The 24090-nt window shown below is 54.6% G+C and overlaps 8 protein-coding genes across 8 annotated transcripts; 6 read left to right on the forward strand and 2 right to left on the reverse strand.

Moving 5' to 3' along the window:
• Positions 1-1499: 1499 nt before the first annotated feature.
• Positions 1500-3294, forward strand: ISF_08138 (aldehyde dehydrogenase; the record flags this gene model as incomplete). The annotated part of the gene is made up of 4 exons (XM_018851741.1): positions 1500-1561; positions 1731-2130; positions 2193-3083; positions 3157-3294. The coding sequence occupies 4 exons, from the start codon at positions 1500-1502 to the stop codon at positions 3292-3294; spliced, it is 1491 nt and encodes a 496-aa protein (XP_018701011.1).
• A 2363-nt stretch (positions 3295-5657) lies between these two features.
• Positions 5658-8687, forward strand: ISF_08139 (WD domain containing protein; the record flags this gene model as incomplete). Its single annotated transcript, XM_018851742.1, has 1 exon — positions 5658-8687. The coding sequence occupies one exon, from the start codon at positions 5658-5660 to the stop codon at positions 8685-8687; it is 3030 nt and encodes a 1009-aa protein (XP_018701012.1).
• A 2373-nt stretch (positions 8688-11060) lies between these two features.
• Positions 11061-13571, forward strand: ISF_08140 (C6 zinc finger domain containing protein; the record flags this gene model as incomplete). The annotated part of the gene is made up of 1 exon (XM_018851743.1): positions 11061-13571. One exon carries the CDS (start codon positions 11061-11063, stop codon positions 13569-13571), a length of 2511 nt encoding a protein of 836 aa, XP_018701013.1.
• Positions 13572-14799: 1228 nt separating this feature from the next.
• ISF_08141 (hypothetical protein) lies at positions 14800-15474 on the forward strand (the record flags this gene model as incomplete). The annotated part of the gene is made up of 1 exon (XM_018851744.1): positions 14800-15474. One exon carries the CDS (start codon positions 14800-14802, stop codon positions 15472-15474), a length of 675 nt encoding a protein of 224 aa, XP_018701014.1.
• A 102-nt stretch (positions 15475-15576) lies between these two features.
• ISF_08142 (ATP-dependent DNA helicase recQ) lies at positions 15577-17165 on the reverse strand (the record flags this gene model as incomplete). The annotated part of the gene is made up of 4 exons (XM_018851745.1): positions 15577-16779; positions 16831-16859; positions 16916-17034; positions 17086-17165. 4 exons carry the CDS (start codon positions 17163-17165, stop codon positions 15577-15579), a joined length of 1431 nt encoding a protein of 476 aa, XP_018701015.1.
• Positions 17166-18498: 1333 nt separating this feature from the next.
• Positions 18499-21491, forward strand: ISF_08143 (RAM signaling pathway, SOG2; the record flags this gene model as incomplete). Its single annotated transcript, XM_018851746.1, has 3 exons — positions 18499-18935; positions 18986-19097; positions 19155-21491. 3 exons carry the CDS (start codon positions 18499-18501, stop codon positions 21489-21491), a joined length of 2886 nt encoding a protein of 961 aa, XP_018701016.1.
• A 405-nt stretch (positions 21492-21896) lies between these two features.
• ISF_08144 (hypothetical protein) lies at positions 21897-22595 on the forward strand (the record flags this gene model as incomplete). Its single annotated transcript, XM_018851747.1, has 1 exon — positions 21897-22595. The coding sequence occupies one exon, from the start codon at positions 21897-21899 to the stop codon at positions 22593-22595; it is 699 nt and encodes a 232-aa protein (XP_018701017.1).
• A 261-nt stretch (positions 22596-22856) lies between these two features.
• On the reverse strand, positions 22857-23938 carry ISF_08145 (3-oxo-5-alpha-steroid 4-dehydrogenase; the record flags this gene model as incomplete). Its single annotated transcript, XM_018851748.1, has 3 exons — positions 22857-23521; positions 23599-23823; positions 23902-23938. 3 exons carry the CDS (start codon positions 23936-23938, stop codon positions 22857-22859), a joined length of 927 nt encoding a protein of 308 aa, XP_018701018.1.
• Between the last annotated feature and the right edge of the window lie 152 nt (positions 23939-24090).

A 24090-nucleotide genomic window follows, 5' to 3' on the forward strand; every position in this document is an offset into this window, starting at 1 on the left:
CTCTCTGGAGAACTCTCGTTTCAACAATGCCAATCTGGCCTGAAGGTTTTTTGGAGGGGGCAGACAAGGTACTGTAAGTTATTAGGCAGTTACCTGTAATGCAAGAGACAGCTTCCGCAGTAGCGGGGTTAGCTAGCGAGGCGTGGCTGACTCCAGCTTCAGTCTCGACAACTGGGGTAATAAGGAAATAAGACAAGTTGGGCTTGGACTTGTTAGCGCAGCAGGCTGGTACTACCTAGTGGCAACCATGGGCTGGTCAGATGGGCGCCGGGCGGCTGGTCGGAGTAGAGCTGCTGCAGACGGAGTAAAAGGGCGTATACGGATGGATATTGGGAGCGGACTTGTATCGGAGGTGGGGAGAGGGAGAATAAAGAACAAAAAAGAAATAAAGCCATGTAATAAAGAACTGAGAAAGGAAAGAAAAAGGAAAGAAAAAGGAAAGAAGATCAAACAAGCCCTTGGGCCAAGGCATGCAGATCAAGGACAGCCACGCGGCACAGCTATCAAATCATCCCCGAGCTTCCTGGATGGACGGCAGTCCTGTTATAGTTGCCGTTGGGCAGAGAGGCAGGTAAGTAGGTTCATCTAGGCTCTGCCACTGCAGGGTTAAGTAAGGTCATGCGGGGGTCTTGATCTTCCTTTAATAAACTGTAGCCATTAGTAGTTGCCAAAACAAATTGGAAGTAGGAGCCGGCAGGTAGAAGGCGCCTGGGGTGCTAGCCTGCGTCCGTTCCGTACGCCCGGAGCCCGGACGCCCACCGGCGGGGGGAGAGCGAGGATCGCTGAGCAGGTTGCGCCTTGGAAGCACAGAGAGAAGAAGATGGCACAAATCATGAAACTATTTATCTTAAAGATACCGTAAAATAATGAGCAAGTCAGCTTGCACAGATTTGCAGCAAATGGCGTCCCAACCCTCATTTTGTACCTACCTACATACCTGCATACATACTACATGCGCAACCCACCAACTACTCCGCCTAGGCCCAGTGCCAGCCACACTTCGGATACCATCGCTTGAAAGCAGTGGGCCTCACGTAAGTCTCAGCAAATCACCACACAAATCAACCATCGCCAATGCATTATGTTACTTGGAATTGCTGCCACACTGTTCATTGACTGACCCCTCCTTTTTATTTTGCCTCCCTGCTACTGCTGCCGTTCCCCGCCATCCAGACATCCACAGCCCATGCACCCTTCTGGACCGGCTTTCGAGCTTCCCCCCCGCCGCCGTCCTTCGCAGACTCGGCGCCAGCCAATGCCAACCCCTCCCCCTCTCCCCGCTTTATCGTCACTCTCTTCACCTAGTACGCGACAACCATGGAAGACACATATTTAACCAGCTCCTCACCCGATTTTTTTCTCCTCTTGTCCGGTCTCTTGCTCCTTCCTTTCATCCATCTCTGCTGGTCTGAAAATTTCCACTTCAGTCCATCCTTTCTATTTCCATCTTCTACCTAGATACCCCGTTGTACTCAACAAACACATCAAAGCTCGCCACCATGACTCTGACCGTACAGCTTTCTACGCCTGTCACTGGCAAATACGACCAGCCAATTGGCCTGTAAGTTGTTACTCTTGCTGTTGTTGCTTTCCCTTACTCTACTGTTGTTGTGTTTCCTCTGACCTCCCCTGCACGACCCGTCCGATGGCCGGCCTGGGCTTGCTTATACGCCACCCCACCACCCCGCGATAACTTTGACTAACAAGAATGTCTCTTTCCCCCCTTTTAGGTTCATCAACAACGAGTGGGTTGAGGGTGTCGAGAAGAAGAAGTTCGAGGTCATCAACCCCTCTACCGAGGAGGTCATCACCTCCGTCTGCGAGGCCACCGAGAAGGATGTCGACCTCGCCGTCGCCGCCGCCCGCAAGGCCTTCAACACCACCTGGAAGGAGACTACTCCCCACCAGCGTGGCCGATACATGAACAAGCTCGCCGATATTGTCGAGAAGAACACTGACATCCTCGCCGCTGTCGAGTCCCTCGACAATGGCAAGTCCATCACCATGGCCAAAGGCGATGTCGCCGCCGTCGTTGGCTGCATTCGCTACTACGCCGGCTGGGCCGACAAGATTGAGGGCAAGACTACCGATGTCGCCCCCGACATGTTCCACTACATCAAGAAGGAGCCTGTACGTACACAGAAAGCTCAAAAAACAAGAAACAGTCGACCTCAATGCTAACCTCCATATAGATTGGTGTCTGCGGTCAGATCATCCCGTGGAACTTCCCTCTCCTCATGCTGTCCTGGAAGATTGGCCCTGCCCTGGCTACTGGCAACACCATTGTCATGAAGACGGCCGAGCAGACTCCCCTCTCTGCCCTCGTCTTTGCTAAGTTTGTCAAGGAGGCTGGGTTCCCCGCCGGTGTCTTCAACCTCATCTCCGGCTTCGGCAAGACTGCTGGTGCCGCCATCTCCTCCCACATGGACATTGACAAGGTCGCCTTCACTGGTTCTACCCTTGTCGGCCGCACCATCCTCAAGGCTGCCGCTTCTTCCAACCTCAAGAAGGTCACCCTCGAGCTCGGCGGCAAGTCCCCCAACATTGTCTTCAACGACGCCGACATTGAGGCCGCCATCTCTTGGGTCAACTTTGGCATCTACTTCAACCACGGTCAGTGCTGCTGTGCCGGTTCCCGCATCTTCGTCCAGGAGGGCATCTACGACAAGTTCCTCGAGGCCTTCAAGAAGCGCGCCGCCGCCAACGCCGTCGGTGACCCCTTTGACCCCAAGACCTTCCAGGGTCCCCAGGTCAGCCAGCTCCAGTACGACCGTATCATGAGCTACATCAAGTCCGGCAAGGAAGAGGGTGCCACCCTCGAGATCGGTGGTGAGCGCCACGGCGACAAGGGCTACTTCATCAAGCCCACCATCTTCTCCAACGTCCGCAGCGATATGAAGATTATGCAGGAAGAGATCTTCGGCCCCGTCTGCTCCATCTCCAAGTTCTCCACCGAGGAGGAGGCCATCAAGCTTGGCAACGAGACCACCTACGGTCTTGCCGCCGCCATTCACACCAAGGACCTCAACACCAGCATCCGCGTCAGCAACGCCCTCAAGGCCGGTACCGTCTGGGTCAACTGCGTAAGTCTCCGTTATTCCCCGTCTTCATCCTCGAAAGATCCACTATTGATCAAAACTAACGCGCCACGCCTAGTACAACATGATTCACTGGCAAGTCCCCTTCGGTGGGTTCAAGGAGTCCGGCATTGGCCGCGAACTTGGCGAGGCTGCACTCGACAACTACCTCCAGACCAAGTCTGTTGCCGTTCGCCTCGGCGGCCCTCTGTTCTAAGAGTTGAGGCAAACAGGCAATGAACAGCAAAGAAGAATAAGAAGAAAATGAAATAGTAATAATAAGCGAAATGTAACGAGCAACAACGGCTGGCTTTTTTTTTGTACGAGAATAATTGCCCGAAGTGGGCAGCCTCAATGTGATGATAGCAAATGATGTTTTTAGCCCAATGCTATGCCCAGGGAAGCAATTTATTAGCATTTGCGCGCAGAGCACGTAATGCTGTAAGTAGCATCTGCGTTTATCCGTAGAGTATTCTGTGAGGCTGGGGGAGCAGGACATGGTACATACGTGGTAACTAGGTTAGCGACAGACGAAGTAGAGACGTCGATTGCCAATTTGCAGAGCTCGGTGCGATCGAAAAAAGACTTGAGCAGGGTCAGATTATCAAACACATTTACTTGCTCCAGCCGGGGAACATTTACTTGCTTCAGCCGGGCAGTCTAATAAGCAGCGTTCAACAGCCAGCAAATCGACCCACTTTCTCTCATACGGCCCATATAAGGAAATTTAGTGAGCTGGAGGCGATAAGAAATACCAAGCCTCATTAGTCTAGGGGTTACGACGTTGGATTTTGACTAAAACCAGTTCTTCCAAAAGCATCAGTTCGAATCTGATATGAGGCTTACATTACTGCATTTTTTGCCCCGTCCGCTACTCGTGTTCTTGTCGCGGTGTAAGTCGGGGGTTTATCTTTTTCTTAGTAGGCGCATTTCTTCTTCCATGTTTTTTTTGTTTTAGTCAATGAGTCAATGAGCAGCGTTGATTTCTTTGATTTCTTACCATCCGAGGCCGGCCACCCTGGCCTAGAACCAACATTGTGACTTATTCTTGTTTGTAATCCGGCCCGTTGGCTTTTTGGGTACACTTGGACCATGGACACTGCGCAAGTTGTCGGCTCGTGCACGATCTTGCATGACTAGTTGACGATGGGAGGCAATAGGTGGTTGGATAACGCGCAAGGATCGCAAGGATGTTGTAAATTACCGATACAAAGGTGCGCAGCGCCGAATTGATAGTTTGAAGCATGGAGGAAGTTAACGGCGCGGGGGTCAGACGCGAATCCTCATCTGGTGCCTAATTATACGTGAACGAGTTTCCGCGCTAGGGGCGGCCATTGCAACTGTTCGATACCGAATCGGATCGCGTTGGGTGCCGGGTTCCCCTGCGGGTGCAATTTAACTTGTCGTGACAAGCGCATGGATGATGGTACCAATAGGCAGGGGGGAAGCGTGGTCTGGCTGCTTTCTACAGGCTGGATGCGACGGTTCACAAAAGTTGGTGGCACGTGAATAGATAGATCGGGATCTAGTGGAGCTTTGCGAACGAGTTGTACAAAGATGAGTTCGTGATGTCTCTGTCTCTGATGTATGCACAAAAGAAGAGAAACGGTTGACGGGCATAACTTCAATATGTACGTCTTTCTGGTGGAGGCGGGGAACACTGTCGTCCTTGTTGGCTGGCTGGGTGCCCGGGCAACAAGGGGGTACAGGTCAGTTGTACCAATCAGGCGACGGCGACGAGGTAACCCGCGGCACGGGCTCAGGGGGGCAACCGCTAATTTATTAGCTGCAGCCACAGCGTCGACCCGAGGCGAAGCACGGGGCACGCGGAACGGTCTTGTTCCCTTGATAGTTTTTGCAGCCCTGACGCGTTGAGCGTTCTGGGCTTTCAATTGCTTGTCCAAGGACGGGATTTTCGCAAAGCTATCCATGCACTTTACTTTGCCTTGCCACTTCAGGGGAGATACAGAAGGGTCTGTGGCTGCTTGGGGACATTTATAGAAGCTTTCAGTGGAGGTAGCTCTCCCCCAGCCGCCCCCCCCCACACGAGCTTCCTAGCGCTGTATTTTTTTTTCTTGTTGCCCGGCCGTATCAAAGTAAAGGTTCCCCAATCTTCGCTTCTGGGTGCACGAAATCGTCCAACGGGCAACACACACCATTCTCCCGCCACAACAAAGTTTCGTCCCGTCGCGGATTGCTTGAGCCGTCGACTTCTTCCCACACACCTGCCGCTCGTTTCTACCGTTCTCTTCAAAACCATCTTCACTAAGCTGCTGGTTTCGCCAACCCCTTCGCCACTCTCCGAGCTCCGCCTTTCTCCTCTGTAAGCCGTCTCCCCTCATGCTCTCAGTGACCCTGCTTCGGATTCTGACGACGTTTGCAGCTCTTTAATCGTATATTCTACGCTCGGTACTATTTATATCCAGGCATTGGCTTGTACAAAGCTTTTCATTTATCGCCATTCCTTTCTATCTGTTTATTTTTTGCCTGCGATCCCGACATTTCCCCCTCCATCGCCGACCTGTACACGACGCGCCCCTAGCATATACACCTCTCAAACCCCGAGTCAATGGCTGCAAAATGGCCGCTGTTACGCCATCCAACAGTCGGTTGAAGCTGACGCCCTCCAACTCTCCCTTTCTGGGACGTCCCTCGAGATCCCCTATGCGCGGTCGCCACCAGGAATCCTGGCTCTCCTTGCGGAGAGTGGTCGGTACGACTTGCCGCTCCCAAACCGGGTTCGACACCCTCGATTCTTCCTTTGCCTATGTTGCTGGAGGTGCTGTCGTGGTCGTCACTGTCGAAAATGGAAACTATACACAGCGCTTCTATCGCGCCCGACCGGCTGCCGTCCCCATCTACAATGCCGCGAACACGCTGCAAAATACTTCGAGCACGCCTAACTTGACTACTCCTAAGGCGAACGATAGCCGCGGCAGAGTCGCGCCCTCAAACCGAGACTCCATATATGGTTCGGTCGATTGGGCCGATTCCCCCACCTCCAAAACTTGGACTAGCAGAGAAAGGATCAAGGCTGCGACCTGCGTTGCGCTCAGCCGCGATGCCAAGTTTCTCGCTGTTGGCGAGACAGGCTATGCGCCTCGAGTTCTAATCTTCAACCTCCAAGAAGCCTCATCTGACACACCACTCGTTTCCATTAGCGAGCATACCTTTGGTGTAAACGCCGTGGCTTGGTCGGCAGACTCACGATATCTTGCCTCATTGGGTGCTGCTAATGATGGCTTCCTATACATCTGGAAGGTCGAGCCCCGGACCGGGCAAACGAAGCTGTTTCAGCAGAATCGATGCACTTCATATATCCGACACATGACATGGATGGGTAGCAACCTCATCACGCTTGGTGTGCGCCATGTCAAGATTTGGAGAGTCGAGGACGGGTCTTCATCCCCGACAAAGAGTCGGCACTTTAATGATTCTGCTCCTTCTACCCCGACATCTTGTCAAAAGACACTGCCTGGTCGCAATGTCTTGCTGGGGGGTCTCCTTGACGCAATTTTTACCTGTGCCGCCGTGGATGGAAATCGACTCCTCGTATGCACCGAGGCTGGGGACGTCTGCATTATGGACGACGACGACAGACAAATGAAGCTTGTTAAAGCAGTCACTTTGAATTTCGCTATTACCACTATTACCATAAAGGGAGACGTCGCCTACGTTGGGGGAAAAGATGGCTCTTTTGCCACATTGGACGTTCTAGCGGTCATGGACGGTGGTGGCGACGATTGCATCTTGACCACGGCGACTGCACCAACAGGAGTGCTGGCCCTGGGTTTTCTAAATGACAATCTCGTCACTATTGATTCGAAGCAGTCCATTGACATTTGGTCCCGCAATCATTTGCCTGGTCAAAAGCAAGACGCAATTGCCCACATCCCCATCCCTGGCCACGGCGAATCCATCAACGGGGTACATCCGCTCCGCCGCCCTAATAAGCCCAATGCGTCATTCATTACCTGGTCGGGATCAGGAAACGTCACGTTCTGGGATACAGAAGGTCGACAGAAACTGTCGGTGGACGTTCCTATCGACGCGGTTGAGATTGACTCAGAAATGGGCATCAGCAACCAGGTTACTTGCGTTGAAACACTACGCAACGGCAAGCAACTCATCGTCGGGGACCGGCTAGGAATAATGAAGATCTTTGACGTTGATACAAAGGAGTTGCTGCTTGACACCAAAGCCCACGCCATGCACTGTGTCGGCATTAGCGTCTGCGAAACCCCGAACAAATTCATAATTGCAAGCTGCGGCCGTGACAGGACCGTGCAGCTTTTCCACCAGTTGTCTGATGGGCAGATAGAACACTTCCAGACACTCGAGTTCAATGCGAGAGTCGTACAAGTTCTGATTCCCTCGGATGACAAAGTCATTACTTGTTCCCTTGACCGGTCTCTGCAGATTCATGATCTTGTCACCCGTGATGGCGAGCCTGACGTCATTGCCGCTCTGCCCTCCAAGGTTATATCTCTCAAAGCGTCTCCCACCAGCTTACTCATGGGACCGGACCGCCGCAGCATATATGTTTCACTATTAGACCGATCCGTGTTCCAGTTTGATCTTTTCACTGGCCGACAAGTCTCTTGCTTCAAGTGCATAGATGAGGGCGGCGTCGAGTCTGCCGTGCTGGATGACTTGACCCTCGGCAATTGGCCGGCCCGCGATCTCGACTTTATTATTGGCACTTCTAATACCGACAAGTCGATACGATTGTACGATGCGCGATCAGGGTCTTTCCTCGATCGTGAGTGGGGACACACTGAGGCGATTAACGGAGTGTGCATAGTGGAGGACGATGATGGATCGAAGAAAGTTGTCAGTGCCGCATCGGACGGCACTATCATGGTTTGGCTGCTGGACTTCTTCGAGTGCTCGCCGAAATCAACGAGCCGTGACCCGTCGCCCGCAAAAGAAAGCAGCATCACCGGCAGACCTACATTGAGGAAGGTGCTTTCACGGGCTGAGCTGGCAGAGTTTCAGCGCTCAACTCCGACCAACAACAGACAAAAGTCGCCGCCACGCACATTACCGCGACGAAGCTCGCGCCTGAATATGAAAAATGCCACCGGTACTCTGAATGGGCAAGGCAATGGCACAATTGCCGAAAGCACCCCATCGAGGCGCAGACCTTCTGTCAGCCAGGGAGCTAGTCCGCCACCCAGTCCGAAAGGTCGTATCAGTCGTCGCCCATCGCTACCAGCACTGGGCGCAACCGCACGCAAGAAGTCATCCGCGACAAACTTGAGAGCACAAAACACGCTGAACACGGCTACAGAGCAAGCATGTCGAACGTTGCGTGCCTACAGACGCAAGCTCTCGTCTGCAGAGCCCATCACGGCTGAATGCTTGACGGAGCTGGATCAAGAACTCCGCCTCACGGCCGCTGCTTTGGGTGATCGCGCTATCCGCAGCAAAGCCATGAATGAGACGGTCCTCAGCGGGTTATTGGACCAGTACTCCGAACGACTCGTCACGTTGCTTGACGAGAAACTACGGCTCACTACGCCGACCAAGGACCGAGAGACGGACAACTCGACAGTAGAGCGCCGTGGCAGTGCCTCGAGCAGCTCCAACACATCATCTTCGCCATGATTCTTGTATTCTTTGCTTTGTTTTACATGCGCGCGCTTCTTTCATTTGATTCTATTGCCGTATATTCTTTTTCAGTTTGTTTTCTTCAGCTCGGGATTTCCTGGAGTTTTCTGGAGTTTCATTTTTGCCTGGGCGGGATATCCTGGCTTTATTTTTCCACTGCGGCGTTTCGAAAAGAGAGGCGAACAAGCCTCGCACCCACTGTGATGATACCATTGGGCACGGCGTTTTTCTGGGTTCTTTTGTTTTTATTTTCTTGTTTGATACTTAGTGTTACTGAATCGGGTATTTGGCTGAATGGGACTCCCTCCTGGATGAGGAGAAGGGTGTAAATGTGTATTTTATAGCAAAGCAAGACAATCAACATGTCTGCCCTGAGTTTTCATACCGCACGGTGTCCTTTCTGATCCCTGACTGAACACTGTTCCATACTGCAAGTCGGATACGGTCGCCAAAACTAACTTCGCCACGCTCACGGAGCTGCAGGCGTGTTTGATGCACCAAATGTTGTGTTATTGGATAATCGAAATGCTCAGGCCTGCACTTGGTTGCACGGAGCCCAAAGAAATCAAAAAGTATCCTGACTGGATCAACGCGAGGGATTTGAGAACTTGTGGTATGGTGTTAGGGGTGTTCAGAAAGTCACGGATGTCGCGAAGTTCCTGGCGGGCTGACAGTGTGGACTGTGTGAATCCGCACCCCGTGCGATAATGATAGTATATAGTAGTTGGTATTATACATTTAAAAACTCTTTAGAAATTAATGTAGAACGAAGAGGAGTCGATAGTAGGAAACAGGCCGAAATTGAATTTCCATGCCGAACTTATTCCCAGGCTGATAAAAGAGTATCCAGTGAAGCGGCTCCACGATTGCAAGGGTGCGCCACATGGTGAGTGAAGTTGCCATTATTATGGAAGTTATGGGCCTTGGTCTACAAATAATTGTCCAGTCCAGGAACTAGAATTCTACGTCATTCGCACAGTACTACATCAAGCAGGCCGACCGTCGGCGTGAACATCGCCACGGAGAAAGCTACCATACCTTAACGGTGTTACATCCCAAGTTTAGCTCCTCAAAAGCTCGTTTGCATCCGAGCATCGGAGAGGGGTCGTCGATCAGGCAAGCCGGGTGGAATGGTTCCGCCAAACATACGGATAGCCGCGCTGAGTGTTTTATTCTTGTTTGGTCCCGTGCTCCAAGACCAATACAATAAAGTTATACCGTTGGCTCCACGAACTCGGCATCCCAGCCGCCCCCTGTTATTTGCGGTGAGTCAAGAGCACGCAAATCAACCTGTCTCGTGCCTGTCAAGCCGGGTGAAACCCCGATGGCGAGCGGGGAGCTGTAGGAGCCGGACTCCACTGAGGAGCAGGACAAGGCTAAAGCTGAAAGCTGAAGTTGGAGTGCCGCTTACAAATATCCCATTACGGCACTTGGTTGAAGATGCGAAGACGAGAACTGAGGCTGTTGTGTAAGATGGCGGTACTTCGGCGGGTGCTGTGTGCTGTGAATTGACAGCGACGACAACACGGGAGTAACTTAGTGTGGACGGCAGGAAAGGCAAACCAAGTCCTATACGGAGTAATAGGTAACGCCCTCCAAAAAGCCGTTAAAAAGCCGACTTGTAGATAAGGTAGCTTGTTTGCTTGCTAGCCGAATCGAGAGCGTCACTGAGCGTAGCCTCGAGAATCGAATTCATGTCGAGTAAGAGCCGGGCATCGTTAACGAGATCAGAGCAGCGTGCGCTAGAAGTGGCAAGAACACCGACAGAGCATCAAGATGACGATATTATTAGAGTGATAAATCGCCTTGGAGAACAAGTTACAAGTTCAACTGTGTTGGAATTCACGGCCTTTTGAATCCCGCTACCCATGTACATCATGCCTCGGAGGCCGAGCCGTTGAACCCTGCCAAGTCTCCGTCTCCACATTCTGCATCCTTACGACGACCGCTAAAACAATGCTCAGCACGCTGTAGCCCGCTAAAAGTCCACTGACGAGCCCGCTGTGAACCGATGCCGGCTCGGATTTGGCCTCGGCGTTAAGACCGATGGGGCTCGGCGCAAACTTTTCTGCGTGGTTTCTTATCAGATCAGATTGATAAAAATTGAGCCTGTCCGTTCACAGCCCCTCCGCGCAGAGCCATAGCTGGCAACGAGCCAAAAAACTTGTTCCAGTCCAAAACTCCCCCCCAGCCCTGATCTTTGCCCTCGTGCAGATTTTGCGCTCCCCCGCCGCCAAAAATCCCACCCCTTTTTTCGTCTTCACACATATGTCGTAACTCCGATTGTTTTCTTCCTCGCCCTCGTCCGCCGCAACTAGACAAAGCCTCATTCTCCCCCCGAATCGATCACCTATAACATACGTCGACGCCATGTCTGATCGCAGCGAGTCCCCGGAATCGGACGGCGACACCGGCTCCTCCCACCGCGCCGACAACCCCCCCGCCCGCAAGCGACAGCGCGTCCGTCTCAGCTGCCTCGAGTGTCGACGCCGCAAGCTATCGTGCGATCGCGGCTTCCCGTGCGAGCGGTGCATCAAGAGCGGCACGCCGGACCGGTGCTCCTACGAGTCCCGCACCGGCGAGGTCGTCAACGCCTCGGCCGGCGTGCCTCCTCAGTTTGCTCAGCTCGACTCCCGCCGCTTCGGCCTGGCCGACGCCGTCGCCGGCTTCGGCCCGCGTGACCCGGACGTCCTCCGCCAGGACCACGACCGCATCCGCCGCCTCGAGCTCGAGATCGCCCAGCTCAAGACTCAGCTCCTCCGACCCGGCGCCTCGGCCTCATTCGATGGCAGCACCGTCGCGGGGACAAACTCCCCCGCCACCCAAAAGGACGAGACCTCGCCCCATGCCGCAGCCGTCGCCGGTGCGCACAACGCAGACCCCAATGCGCCCCGGCCTGAGGTCCAGGAGTGCATCGACGCCACCAACGCGTCGGACGAAAAGGTTGAGCTCCGCTTCTTCCGCGGCAAGGGCTTCCGCACCCGCTACTTTGGCCCGCACAATGCCAGCATGGCCTTTGTTGAGCTGACCGGCCTCTGCCCCTTCATGCGCGAGACCGCTGACGAGTGGCTCCGCCCCGTCATCATCCATGACCGCAAGGATCGCAAGCGGCGCCAGGAGGAGCGTGAGCTCATGTTTGATCAGCCCGACCCCGAGCTCGAGGCGCTGCTGCCCAGCAAGGAAGAGGCCGACGCGCTCGTCAGCATCTATCTCGACCAATTCGAACAAATTCACCGAATTGTGCACATCCCAACCTTCAAGAAGGAGTACGAAGCCTACTGGACGCCTGGTGCCAACAAGCGCTATGCCGCCTTCACTGCCATGCTCCTGGCCATGATGGCCGTCACCACCACAGTCCATACTCACGAGAGCCTCAAGTTCGTGGGCATGATGTCCAGCGCCCGCCACTGTGCCGAGAAGTGGATCAAGGCCGCCGACGACTGGCACAGCAATCAGAGCCAGAAGCACCGGCGCCTCATCCACTACCAAGTAGCCTGCTTGCTGTATCTGGCGAAGCGTGTCAATACGTACAAGAAGAAGCGTTTCTGGACCAGCTCGGGCGCCCTGATCCAGAACGGCATCGCCGTCGGTCTTCACCGCGAGCCGAGCCACATGGCCAACAAGATTACGATCTACAACCAGGAGATGCGCCGCAGAATCTGGACCACGATACAGGAGTTCGACATGCAGGCATCTTTCGATCACGGCCTGCCCACGCTGCTGAGCCAGCTGCACTACGACACCAGCCCTCCTCGCAACCTCGATGATGAAGACTTTGGCGAGAACACGACGGAGCTGCCGCCCTCCAAGCCTGCCAAGGATTATACATTCTCATCCTTCCAGAACTTGGCCCGATCTAGTCTACCACTGCGCCTAGAGCTCAGCCGTCTACTGACGGGCCCAACGTCTGACATCGATTACGACCAAGTGATTCGTTACACGAATGACTTGACACAGGAGATTGACGCCCTGCCCTCCTGGGATACCAACGTGGATCCAACCAAGAGCAAGAAGAACCCCCTCATCGCATACACCCTACTACACGTGCAGCTACGGCAGTACATCATCCCCCTACATCAACCATACCTGAAGCTGCGCAAGCAAAACTCCAAGTACCAGTACTCGGAGATTATCTACTACAACGCCGCGCGAGACATTGTCTTGCTGCACGATAAGCTCTACGAGCAAGGCATCCGCGCGCTCAACTTCCTGCGCGAGGACGCGCTGACGACGGCCATCAACCTGTGCAGCGTGACGATGCTGCAGCCGAAGGGGTCGACCAACATGATCATGATCAACTCGCACCACACGCTCAAGCTCATCGAAAAGTGCCTCAACATGAAGGAGGACCGGCTTCTGCGCTGCGGCAACAACGAGCCGTGGGGTTACTCCATCATGTGCGCGGCGCTGGGCCTGCTCGAGGCGCACCTGGGCACCAAGCCCTCCGAGGTGGCCAAGTCGTCGTCGGCCGAGCGCTTCGTCAACCTGCACTACCGCCTGCTCGCCAACCAGGAGCCGCCAACGTCATCGAGCCAGCTCGCCGAGGTCGGCATGGCCATGCCCCCGCCCATGCACCCGGCGCCGCCGAGCGCCAACGGGTTGCCGCTCGACGTCCCGGACAGACCAAAGGTATGCGGAACAGGAGAGGCGTCTACGCTGCTCCCGACTACTACTACCCGTGCTAACCCGCTTCCCACTATCCAGTCTGCTACGCCATTTGCCTTTACGCCATCCATGCCATCCGCGCCGCTGGACCCTACCGCCGCGCCGTGGCTCATGAACAACGGTGATGCCACGCAGCCCTTCAACCTCGACCCGAGCCTAGAGCTGCTAGGCATCAATCTGAATGAGCTATGGGGTGAGTCTTGGGAGCTCGGCTGAAAAGCGACAGAAGCAAAATCAATCTTTCCAAATGCGACTCAAGTGGCACAAAAACCTGTCACCGCAAGAGGAGGGGAATTGAAGTTATATATATTAAGTCAGGCTGACGTTGTATATTTTTGGTGTCGGGCATAGATCGGAGAACAGACATCTGGAGAAAGGGTCTCTGCGAGATTGAAGAGCCCTTCTTTGGGTGAAATCTTTTTGCCTCACGTGTCTACGGATGCGTTGGGATCGGGGTCGGATTATTTCTATTTGAATGACAGACAAATGACTGCAACGATTGTTTACAAGAGATGGAAAGCAGAAGAAAAGGAGGCTGGATATATGGTCCTTGTTTGGGAGTCTTGTTACATTTTTCCTTTTCGTACATGCTTGATGACCTAGGAGGGTCTTTCGTTTGCTTTTGGCTTCGTTTTCGTTTCTGGCTGCTGCTCAAATTGTGTGATTTGACACGGCTTTGTACACTAGTGATACCAGAGAGGTTCGCGAGAGCTGGGAGACTGCGCCGAACAATATATGATATTCCCTACTCTTTCGGCTTGTTTAAAGTGAAGCGCACAAACTATACTTGATTCCATGTGATTCCATGTATTCCGTGTTGCGAATTCACGATAAGCATTGGGACGACCAGGCCTCACTGCGGTAATGGTGGGTGACCAAATATATCAAACAGCTTGATGGGACGGGGTCAGGGTGATACTGTGAAAGCAGAATAACCTTGTCGTCCAATGATAGCTTCTACACCATTCACGAGACTTGTGCCCAGCACAACTTATTGGTTTATACTGTAGGTTCATTGTCTACTGCTGTTTTGTGCGCTGCAGAGCTGGCTCCATAGCTACTCCTATTGAAGGGGAGACAATATCGATGCAACATGCTGGTGTCACTCAGGCGGCGCCAAGACATCGATGGCACCTCGTTCCCCTTTCAAAGAGGCGGAAGAGCAAAAGCTGGACACAATCAATGACGATTGAGTATTTGTAGAATTCAAGATATTTTTAGTTGTGTTATATAAATACGACCATCTCTGCAGGCCCTTCCATGTGTCACTGCGACCTCATGCAAAGCGAGGCGCTTTCCGGAAACTCCGACCGCTTCCCGCCCAACCCCCAAATTTCTGTCCACTTCAACATCACCAACACAACTTCTCCTCCCTCCCTCCCTAATTGACATCCAACCAACCATACAACACCTCCCAAAACGATAAAGTCTTCCTACCGTCATCATGGCCAACGCGGATGAAAATGCCGCCCGCAAAGACCGCATCATCTCCCACATGAACCGCGACCACACCCGCGAGATGAGCCACTACCTGCGCCACTACAACGGCCTCTCCGCGCGCCAGGCCGCCCGCCCCTCCCTCCGCGACCTCTCCCTCGAGGCCCTCCTCATCCGCGCCGACGGCCTCGACCACACCCTCCCCTTCGCGCCGCCCCTCGCCTCCTGGGCCGAGGTCCGCCCGCGCCTCGTCGAGATGGACGCCGTCGCCCGCGCCGCCCTCGACATCAGCGACGTCGCCGTCACCTCCTACGTCGCCCCGCGGCCCGCCGACTGGGCCGTCCTGCTCGCCGTCTCCTTCTACTTCGTCAGCGCCGCCACGCTGCCCTGGACCGGGGAGGGGTCGGCCGCCTGGCGGCTGCTCGAGGCGGCGCGGTTCCCCGGCGGCGCGGCCACGTTTAGATGGCTGGTGCGGGCGCTGTTCGTGCCGGTGCTGGGCATCCACGTGGCCGAGTGCTATTTGCTGGACCGCTGGCGCCTGAGCCGCCACGGCGTGGAGCGCTTCTCGGCAGTCTGGCTCATGTGGGAGGTGAGCTGCTTCCTCGAGGGGCTGATGGCCTGGCACCGTTTCGACGAGCTGGTGGCGGAGAAGCAGAGGCAAAAGGCCGCAAAGAAGCATTGAGTCGGCGCGGGTATTTCTCACTTGTCGCAGAGCGGGCATAGCATATGAATTTCAGGAGGAGGAGGAGGGGGGAGAGAGCAACTGGGTTCTAGTCTCAAAGCTTTAATAATCGTCATAATATCCGTCATATGTGCCTTGCATCGCCTGCGTGCTCACCCATTCCTCGCTTGCCAGCCCCTCTCTAAATCTTTCTTGTAGATCCTCCGCATCCTTGTCAAAGTCACACGCAAAATCGCACTCCGGCATTACCGCTTCGCCAAAGTATTTACAAATCTCAGCGTGTCGGCACGATTTGATGTTCTCGCAGTAGAGCGCGAGGGCTTGCAGGCTGCGCAGCCGTGATTGGTAGCTTGTGCTGTCTTTCGAGTCCCCTTTCACCATTCGCGTGATCCGCTCCAGGTCCTCACGGCTATAATACAGGAAGCAGTAGCTCGCGTTCCCGTCTCGCCCGGCACGGCCTGCTTCTTGGTAGTAGCCCTCAAAAGACTTGGGCAACCTCCAGTGCACGACGAATCGCACATTGTTCTTGTCGATGCCCATGCCGAAGGCGGTGGTGGCTACGATAATGTCGTAGCCCTGTTCATTTTTAATCCATCGGTTGAGAGTGTCCTCCTTGACGTCCTTGGGCAATTTCGCATGAAAGGGGCGTGCGCCGATCCCCTGAGCCCGCAACGCCGCCGAGAGCGTATCGCATTCGTCACGAGATATTGTGTAGATAATACCTGGCACGTTCTCGACTCTTTCGCCCGACTGCCGAAGTTCCTCTTTCCGCGGCTCCGCCCTACGGCGATCGTACACAGATTGCAGCCACGCTAGGAAGTCTGATAAACGGTTGTCGTCCTCATCCTTTGTGTATCGTATTTCTAGGTGCAAGTTGGCTCGCGAAGGGCTCATCAGAAACGCCTTGATCCTCCCCGGAGCGCCATCGAGCCGCAATACGCTGAGGATATCTTGACGCACTCGATCGTTGGCCGTAGCTGTTAAACACATGATTGGCACCGTGGGAAATGTCTCGCGGAACCAAGAAAGTCGTTTAAAGTCTTTGCGGAAATCATGGCCCCATTCTGATATACAGTGTGCCTCGTCAATGGCAATTCGGGCAAGCTCCCTCTGTTCGTGCACCTTTTGAAGGCGCTCACGAAAGCGGGAGCCGGAGCATAGCTCAGGTGTCACGTATAATAGCCGCGTCAAGGGATGGCCCGTTTCCAAGTCTCGGTGTATTCTTTCCTTTTCAGGATACGGTGTGTTGCTATTGAGCGCGCTCGCGTTGATTCCGGATGCACGCAATGCCTCAACTTGGTTGATCTGTAAATGTCAGGTTCATACCCCTGGTTGGCCAGCCCAATGAATCCTCACCATCAAAGACAAGAGTGGCGACACCACAACTGTAACTACAAGGTCTCAGCGTCCTTATCCTTTTATTGCCATGTCAGACACGTACTACCAGTGTCAATTACAGCCGGCAGCTGGAAGCATAAGCTCTTGCCAAACGATGTAGCGGCCTGCACGTAGACGTCGAAACCGGCCAAGGCTGCTTCGATGATTTCACGCTGATGGGGTCTCCATCATCAGGTTAACCTCAAATATGCGTAAGCAAGTATTTTGGCGTACCTGAAGTCTGGTTTGCCAAACTGGCGCCGCAGCGTGAACCCAATATCGGTGCATGAGTTGGTCCTCTGCAGCGTAGGCATGATTCTGTAGGTGCCAATGCCTTGGACGGCGGAATACTCTTAATAAGCACAAGTCCGCATTTCCATCGCGTCAATTGCCCCTTTGTAGGCCTTCAAGTCTCGCTGCTCTTTTGCATCGCGTCCAAGTGGTAGCGCGTTTCTGGTCCTGAAGTGTATCTGTCAAGTTAGGTAACGCACGCCTGCACCACAGCAAGAGGTCGAGGCTCCACCACTTGTATCCAGAGGTACCTATGTACCTACAGTATGTATGTACATGCCTAGTACAGGTAAGGTGATCCTGTGCCCACGTATACGAGCGTACAGTCAAGACACATGGGCGAATTTTTTTGTTTGGTCGACCAATTATCACTGTCCATTCGTGAAACAATTCTTGTACTACCTCCTTGAAAATTTTTCGGTCAAGGCAAACGAAGTTTGCTGGCATCGTGGCCCAAGGACGTCGGCGTTGGCGCGTTATAAGCAAGGATCACTGTGCCTAGTACCTATAATTAGTACCTATCCGTGTCTATACCGTATCAAAACAACTTCCAACTTGTTTCAACCGCCAGGCGACAAGGGACAAAATGTTTCCATACTATCCCCAGATACGTCATTCAAGGGGCCCTCTGACTCCCGTCTACTGTCTTTAGTTGCAAGTTGGATATTTCGCACTGTACAAACCGTGCCAAAACGGCACCGGCTCTACCGTCTTGTGGCACCAGAACGACACTGATCGCACTGTACCTCCACTCCTGCAAGGGCCTCACCTCACCTGAGCCCGCCAGACCCGACTAAATAGATAGGAGACATTGTATGTCGTGGACACGTCCAAAGAAGCAAGTCGGCCGCTGAATTCCCAACTTCATCCTTTCCCAGTACTCCCCCGGTCCATCGCACGGCCCTACCAAGGCTTCTCCCGCCACCGCCATCCTCACAAGCAGCTTCGCTTCGGGGGACACAACGACGTCCCATCTCGCCAGCCCCTCGACACCCTTCCTTTCGTTCGCAACCCAGCTGCTTGGTCCCTATCCAACTCAACCATCATGCACGGCGGTTTCCGCCCGGCTTCACTTTGGTAGCCTCATATCGGCGTTCTACGATACCTGCTGCCCTAGCATTCCTTTGCTTTTTTTTTTGCTCGCGTGTTTGAGCTTGGGCACGCTGCCGTCTGCGCGACAGAGGGGGGCTTCTCCTGAAACATTGCCGCGCCTGTCCACCGTCACCGAAACTTTTTGGCCCTCGATCCCCCGAGCCGCACTAGACCATTGCGCACTGCCTTTTTCCGCCTTGAAACGCGCTTCTAGAAGCTGCACCACTCTCGCTCGGCCGCTCAATCCATCGAGAGTTGATAGCCATGGAGCGGCCGGATCGCACAGATCGGGCACCGCCGCCCGCGACCGCCACAGCAACGGCGGCTGCGCCCACGAGCACGACCTCGACCTCCTCTGGCGTCCGTGGCCTGCCCGAGAATCCTGCTCAGGGTCGCCGGCCCGTGCCAAACTCGGCCGCCACGTCCAACGGCGCAACGGCACCGCCTCCTCCGCCCATTCCGACCGGTATAAGCGCTCCTCCGAATGGAAATCTCGCCGTCTCCAGGGCCCTCACCCCGGCACAAGTCATCAGCCTGGCCCGCGATGCCATGCGTACGGCTTTGGAGAGTGAAGGCCAGACTGTTGAAGCCAGCACCGCGGGAACTGGTCTCAAATCTGGCGTGACTGTTGACCTCAGCCGAAAGAACATCCAGAAGCTGCCTGAAGAGGTGGTAGACATTGTCAAGGATGAACTTGAGCGGTTGGTAGCTTTTTAACCACTATCACAGTGCCCTTGCTAACTTCAATCAGGCTTGCTCTTTCGCACAATCAATTATCGACTCTCCCCACTCGGTTTTCTGAATGCACGTCGTTGCGCTATCTAAACATCCGCGGTAACCTGATCAAGGAGTTTCCCATGACTGTTCGTCCTATCCTATCCTGAGACGACCATTCCCCAGCATTTACTAACCGAAACTAGCTATGCGACCTAACTTCACTAGAGATCCTCGACCTAGGCAGAAATCAACTGCGTTCCCTGCCAACCGAGATTTCAAGGCTCGTCAGTCTCAAGGTCTTGTCCGTGCCCAAGAATCACATCCGTGAGCTACCATTATGTCTTGCCGACATGGTTTCACTGCAAGTCTTGAAATTCGAAGGAAACCCGATCAGCTTCCCTCCCAAAGACGCGTTGCGGCTACAAGCAGCTAGTCCCTCCAATGAAGCTAGGGAAACCGAGGTCACTGAAGTAGCCGTGACGGCCCATATCAAGAAGTTTATGCGACAATTCGCCATCAGTGGGAGGATAGAAGCTGAAGGTACAGGCGACGAATCAAGCGAGAATGCAGAGACCCCCCGATATCCCTTGAAGCGCGCAGCCAGTGGCCGATTCCCGATCAAGGTCAATGGGTCAGATCCTCCCGACATACGATCACCAAATCCCGGCGCCAGGCCACCTCCTATTCCTTCTCGCTCCCATTATCGTGGCCTCTCACAACAAAACACTGCAATTCGTCGGCCAAGCGTAATGCCCCTCACGATTGGCAATGTCAACGAACGTTTACGAAGCAACTCTGAGAGCCTATTAAGACCCGATCGGCCTGATGGTCGTAACCGGCGTATGGGCATTCTTTCGAAGAAGACGGAGCTCGATACCCTCGAGGAGGCGGAGCCGAATAATAGATTCAGCCACTATCGCGGTTTGAGTCATGGGTCCGCGATGCAAGAGACTCCGGCAGGAACGAAGAGCCCGGCCACCCCAACCGACAGTCTCTTGCAACGTCCAATCTACGTTCGACGTTTATCGGTCCTGCCAGAGCGAAGGCGAGAATCAAAAGTTTACGACCCAGTCATTGAATCTGCCAAGGGGATCTTGTATTCTGTATTCCAAATTCACCCAATGATTCAGATGCTCATGACATTGACCAACGACGGGTCAGCCAAAAGATCGAGCCTTGAGATTGTCTTCTATAACACCAACTCTCACGTGGAAGAGCTTGAGCAAGAGATTCAAAGATACGAAAGCGCCATTCCAGAGGAAGGCGAGTATCACACCAAGGATAACCAAAACGTGCACCGTGCATGCCAGACGCTAGTCAGTGCATATGGTCATGTTTGCACGCTACTCGCAGACAACATTGATACGTTTGTTAACAATGGGGATGCACGATATATTCGGTCACTCCTCATGTTATTGTATAACAGTATAATGGAGCTGCGGGTAACCTTGTCTTCCGTATCTTCTCAATCTCCTCAGGCAATCCCGCAACTGCAATATGAGAGCAACAACGACACCATCAAGCCATACACGCAAAATGGCCAGATGCAATCGGCCCCGATGGATAGGAACGGGCAACAGCGCAGCCGCCAAGGTACCATACGGCACAGTCCTGCCAATTCGAGATCCTCTCAAGATAACCAGGGCCCATACATGAGCGGCCCTCGACGGCCCAACGCCTACATGCCCAACGATCAAATGGGCCAGATGGGCCAGATGGGCCAGATGGGCCAAATAAGCCAGATGGGCCAAATAAGCCAGATGGGACCACAAGTTCCAGTTTACAATACCGCCGAGGACGATATGCAGTTCGAGAGAATATTGGTTTCCCTACAGAAATCCGCCGACATTGTATTGCAAGTGCTGCCTAACTTCAGCATGCAATTAACTGGACGGCTTCGAAACGCGGTACAACAACGAGCCCCCGAGGGCGCCCTGCGCGACCTGAAGGGCCTTATCAACATCTGCAACGATGCTGTCCAGCAAAGCGAAGTGCTTAAGAATCAGCTGGCTGTTATGAAACGGAGAGACCCAAGCTTGCGTACTCAGCCTGGCTTTGGAGTATTGTGCCGAAACTTCTTCTCTAGCTGGGCAAGCACAGCCGGGATGGTCAAGGAGTTGACTAAGCGCCTCCCTCTACCACCAGACACTCGGGTGCGTTTGCGGCCAATTCAGCAGATGTTCAAGGACACCAGCAACTTGATCGTGCAGTCTCCGTGGCAGCATCTCATTCGAGCGCCGGGCCCTCCCGGCATGTATCCCAGCGGCATTCTCTCGCCATCGAATGTTCCGATCACGCCCCAGAGCGCCGCCCTCGGCCCCGCGATGCAAGCTACTGTGCCTGTGACGCCACAGAGTGCCTCATTTGCCAGGGCATTCCATGGCAACGTCTTTGACCGGGCGGATGCGCTGATTGCCAATCCCGGCATCTCCATTTCGAGGAGCGGTCCCATGAGCCGAGGCCACTCGAACCTCAGCTCACTATCCTCAATATCATCCATCTCTTCGGACGGGGTTCCTACGCCGTCTTCTAACTATTAAATACTTAAATGCGGTGTACTACGAAGAAGATGCGACTTTGGCTTATGTATTATGATTGTATTACCGGCAAAGGGTTCATGGCTGCCGGGCCAGCATAGCAATGGCGTTTGGAACGGGATGAATTTGGTGTTGAACATTATTTATCTTGGATGTAGCAGCATGTTTCTAGGAGGGCTTGCCGGTCATCGGGTCCCTGTAATAATATGACTGTAATGCTTGTTGTCAGTGCTTCTTGGAAGGTTGTATGCAAGGGGAGAGGGGCGAGTCCAATCACCCCACCACACCCATCAGACTGACATGATCACCTGCAGCTGCAAGGCCCCATCAGTTCATGAGACATGGAATCCTTTGTTGTAGTTTATTTGATACACCAACCCAGGGCTTTCCATCTCATCAGATGCAAACATGTCTGAAGCATCCGCGCCACCACCAGCGGCCGCTGCGCCACCAGAACAGCAACACCACAACCCGCACCAAACGCTACCTCAGGTGGCCATGAGCACCAGCGGCGCCAGCAATACCAGCGACGGCTCCTCCCGTCTTGCCACCACCACCTCATCATCCGCCGCCGCCTCCACGTCCACTCCCTCCGGCAGCCGCGCCGCGCCCGCGACCGCCCTGAACGCAGCCCCGCGCACCCAACCGCCGCCGCCACCCCTCATCCATCAACAGCAGCAGCAGTCGCCGCCGCCACTGCTCGAGACGCTGCCGTCGGTGGAGACGCAGCGGCACATCGCCGAGGCGCGCGCCGCCGTAGTCGCCTCCATCGGCAACATGCTCGACGCGGAGCTGCAGGGGCGCGCGGCCGAGGGGTCGTCGTGGGAGGGGAGCGAGTGCAGCTGCAGCGACTGCGGGCGCACGCTCGGGGAGGAGGATGAGATGGATGTGGACGGGGATGGGCATGGGCATGGAGCTGGAAAGCAAGAGGCAGCGGTGGTGGACAAGGGGAAGAAGGGGCACGAAGCTGAGGGGGGCGTGGTGATGGACGGGCTGGAGACCATGTCGGAGACGAGCCGCAGCTTGTGTGATGGAGAGTCGAGCACGACGACCGGCACCGGCAAGACCAAGAACTCGGAGACGGAGTCGCTTTCGACCACATGTTGAGGATGGATACTCGTGGCAAGTCCAATGAACAACCATGTCACGACAACATTTATGATTTATGAACTGAAGGATCGCAACGGATTTGATTACGCATTATGACACTTTCCATGAACTAGATTGACTATATTTATTATATTTTTACATTAACATCCACACGACACGACCAACCTACCTACCCACGAGCTCATTTGAGTCAACACCCTGTAGCCATGGCGAAAATTCGCGTAGACCCATAACCAGAACCCCCTGACATGATGACATCTACAAAAGACCAGGGAGCATGACGAAGCGCTTCTTCTTGTATTTGTCGCCAAACTCCTTGCGGTAGGCCTTCTCCTTGCCCTTGGCCCAGACGTACATCTGCGCGCCGCCAATTGCAATCGACAGCGTCACGGCCCAGTCGCGGCTAACTATGATGATGCCGACCCACGCGAGGACCTCGTACATGTAGTTGGGGCAGGTGACCAGGCCAAACCCGTAGCCGGCCGGGATCTTGCGCTCGGTGCTGCCGGCGGGGCGCAGCGTCGACAGGTAGTGGTGGACGAGTGCGTTGCCGGCCTCGCCGAAGAGGCAGAGGGCGGTGCCGACGGCGTCGAGGGCGGGCTCGCTTGCGGTGGCGGCGAGCGAGCGCGGCCAGTAGAGCGAGAGCGCGGCGAGGAGGCCGAACGAGGCCCAGTAGAAGAAGCTGTTCTTGAAGACGTTGGCGACGGGCATGGTGTTGGCGGAGAACTTATGCACAAAGGCCGTCTCGTACTCGCGCTTGAGGAAGTGCGCGGCGATTAGGGCGAAGCTGAGCCACTGCGTGCGCGACATGGGCGCGTCGCCGCCGGGGAAGATGTAGGGGCGGGCGGCGATGACGGCGGCGTGGATCGGGATCGGGCCAAAGTACTCGATGAGGAAGACGGTTCGCCAGGCAATCTGAGGGCCTGTATTGCGGCAAAAGTTTTTCTCTTGTCAGTCTCGCTGGTTTCGCAAGAAGAGGTATGAGGCGCTAGAAACATACCGAGGTCCTTAACGAGCACCTCGCCCGCATCGGCAACGGCGGGAATGTTCGCGATGAGGGCCTGACGGTCCTTGAGCGTCTTCTTGGTGGCCGTGTCGAACAGGCCGATGCGGTTGAAGTCGCTGATACCGGCCTGCTTGGCTACGGCCTTCTTGACGTCCTCGACGGTCGCACCCGCGGGCAGCTCGACGCTGGCCGGAAGACGCTTGATGGGTTGCTTCGGTGCTGTGGTGGGGGAACAGCAACAGCCACGTTAGCTTCGAGCAGAGCATGAGGAGCGACAATCACCAGGAAGAACCGTACAGCGGTTGGTAAGTTTGAGCGTGGTAGAGGCCGCCATGATTTCTGCGCCGTTCTGGTTTACCAGGAGAGATGAATTGGGCAGGGTGACGCGAATGGAAAGAAGGCAAAACAGGTGCTTCACAAGTTTGTTGAGAAGCTCAGCACAGCTCTGTTTTAAAGCGGGTCGATCGGGACAGGGGTTAGCACTAA

The sequence above is a fragment of the Cordyceps fumosorosea genome, assembly GCF_001636725.1.
Source record: "Cordyceps fumosorosea ARSEF 2679 chromosome Unknown scaffold_27, whole genome shotgun sequence".
In the NCBI taxonomy this organism is placed as follows: Eukaryota; Fungi; Ascomycota; class Sordariomycetes; order Hypocreales; family Cordycipitaceae; genus Cordyceps; species Cordyceps fumosorosea.